At 29.0% G+C, this 2,316-nt stretch overlaps 1 protein-coding gene across 1 annotated transcript in view; it reads right to left on the bottom strand.

Annotated features, from left to right (window-relative positions):
* Positions 1 to 599: 599 nt before the first annotated feature.
* Positions 600 to 2,316, bottom strand: part of LOC144970915 (uncharacterized) — a 17,498-nt gene continuing 15,781 nt past the window's right edge. The window contains exon 7 of the mRNA XM_078911092.1: positions 600 to 1,824. Within this exon, the coding sequence (XP_078767218.1) occupies positions 1,514 to 1,824 (311 nt within the window). The 3' untranslated portion in view covers positions 600 to 1,513. The remainder of the gene's footprint in view (positions 1,825 to 2,316) is intronic.

Below are 2,316 nucleotides of genomic sequence, written 5' to 3'. Positions count from 1 at the left end.
CATATTGACCTGCAACTGAACTGAATATCTCATAGCTTTTGAACTAGATATATCATCATCATGGATAATAATAATAATAATAATAATAATAATAATAATAATAATAATAATAATAATAATAATAATAATATATAATAATAATAATAATAATAATAATAATAATATAATAATAATAATATTAATAATAATAATAATAATAATAATAATAATAATAATATAATAATAATAATAATAATATAATATAATAATAATAATAATAATAATAATAACAATAATAGTATTCATAGTAGTAGAAGTAGTATTAGTAGTAGTGGTAGTAGTAGTAGTAGTAGTAGTAGTAGTAGTAGTAGTAGTAGTAGTAGTAGTAGTAGTAGTAGTAGTTGTAGTAGTAGTAGTAGTAGTAGTAGTAGTAGTAGTAGTAGTAGTAATAGTAGTGGTAGTCGCAGTAGTAGGAGAGTATTATTATTATCATTATTATTAGTAGTAGTAGTAGTAGTAGTAGTAGTAGTAGTAGTAGTAGTAGTAATATTAGTAGTAGTAGTAGTGGTAGTATAATATATATATATATATATATATATTATATATATATATATATATATATATGAGTGGTGGTGGGTACTATATATATTGGTAAAGTCCTTTAAAATTTAATACTCTGAGATTAGTGGATTGAATAAGTATGTTATTCCTTCTACGACAAAATCAAAAACAACAACAAACTATAGCAACTACAACAACAACAACTACTACAAACAACTACAGCGACATTTCCATCGAATTTCAAAGTTAAGAATTCATACTGAATTTTCAGCGTCAGGTCACGCCAACATAACACCGATTTGCAAACATTGTAAATTTAGATTGATTTTATAGAATATTAATGAAACTAGGAAACCTTTGTCAAAAAAAGGAACCTATGAGAAATGGACTTTTTTAAAACACGGATATTGACGTTATAATATCTTGAACATTTGAAATCTCTTAAGTTACTTTATCAAAAAGGCTTATGTGATCCTGAGCATTCTTTCAGAACATTACTTGTTGATTATCATTAACGTTTATTTATCCATCGATGTCTCATATTCAGCTTTGGAGACAATTAATGGCGTTAGATCTATACCGTGCCCATGTCCAGTTTGGTCTTGAATCCAGTCAGAATCGAAATGTTGTTTGTACTTCGATTTCTTCGTGCAGCTCAGCAATTACAACTCCTGCGTTGCTTGCTGACACAGAAAAAATATCAACTGATTCATCAATTTGACTTTCAAGATCTCGGGCATATCACTATCGTCAGTCGCTTCTTATAGCGTCCAAACTGGATTGGGCAAGATATAGATTTAACTCCATCAATTAATGTTAATGACAGAAATACACCAGCTATTATCTAAATATTGTGTATTTTATATTTCCGTCTGGATAAAATAAATTTGATAGTTCAAAGATAATAAAAAATCACACTTCATCGAAAACTCAAGAGACACGAACCCAAGCACTTGTTTTCAAACCTATTTTACTATATGGCTGATGGTTTGTCATAATTCGAGTTAGGGTGTTTCTGAGGACAAAGTAAAGCATACTTACTTTTGCTTTTTAAATCTTTGCTATCCCTATTCCTGCTCCAAAATATTCCTAGTACTATTACTATAAACCAAAATAAAATGAATACAGAACATAAGATTATAATCATCAAGAGGTTTTCAATTTCAATTTTCTGTTCTATTGTAGGTAGTGTCGATTGGATGGCTGTAACTGTTGTATTTTCATTGAAAATCACGTGGGCATTTAGACCTCCTTGTGGACCGTCGACTTGTAGATGTGAGGTGTCTGAAAAGAAAAGATTGGTATAATGTTAATGAGCTTCGGGGACAACATATAACTATGACTGCTGGTACTGACTTTTGAAAATACAATACAAACAACGTGTACAAATAAGTGTATCTGCTACGTCAAATATGTCATTTAAAATTTAAAAAAAAAACACTTTCTGCTAAACTGTTTGTCTGTATTGATATGGAAGCTATATCCTTTGATAGATTACGCGGTGAAAACCGATTATGATCTTCAATATACATTATGATCTTCAATATACGTGCTCATATTATTAGCAGGTCTGATAATCGAATGCAATAATCATGGGTTTGATTTAACATTGTTGTGATGAGCAATAGTTTGCGTCGGCTTCAGGAGAATTCCATTACAACAATGAGACCAACAATGAGGGTTTTTTAAAAAAGATTTGTAAGTTATTTCATTTCTTAAGAGGTGCTTTTCTTTTAGATTTGTAAGTTGTTTCATTTCTTAAGTTTGTAAGTTAAT

Source organism: Berghia stephanieae, chromosome 4 (genome assembly GCF_034508935.2).
Source record: "Berghia stephanieae isolate SIO BIC M18660-M18661 chromosome 4, UCSD_Bste_1.3, whole genome shotgun sequence".
Lineage (NCBI taxonomy): Eukaryota > Metazoa > Mollusca > Gastropoda > Nudibranchia > Aeolidiidae > Berghia > Berghia stephanieae.
Note: the sequence above shows the minus strand (reverse complement) of the source record. Positions and strands in the feature narration are given on the sequence as shown.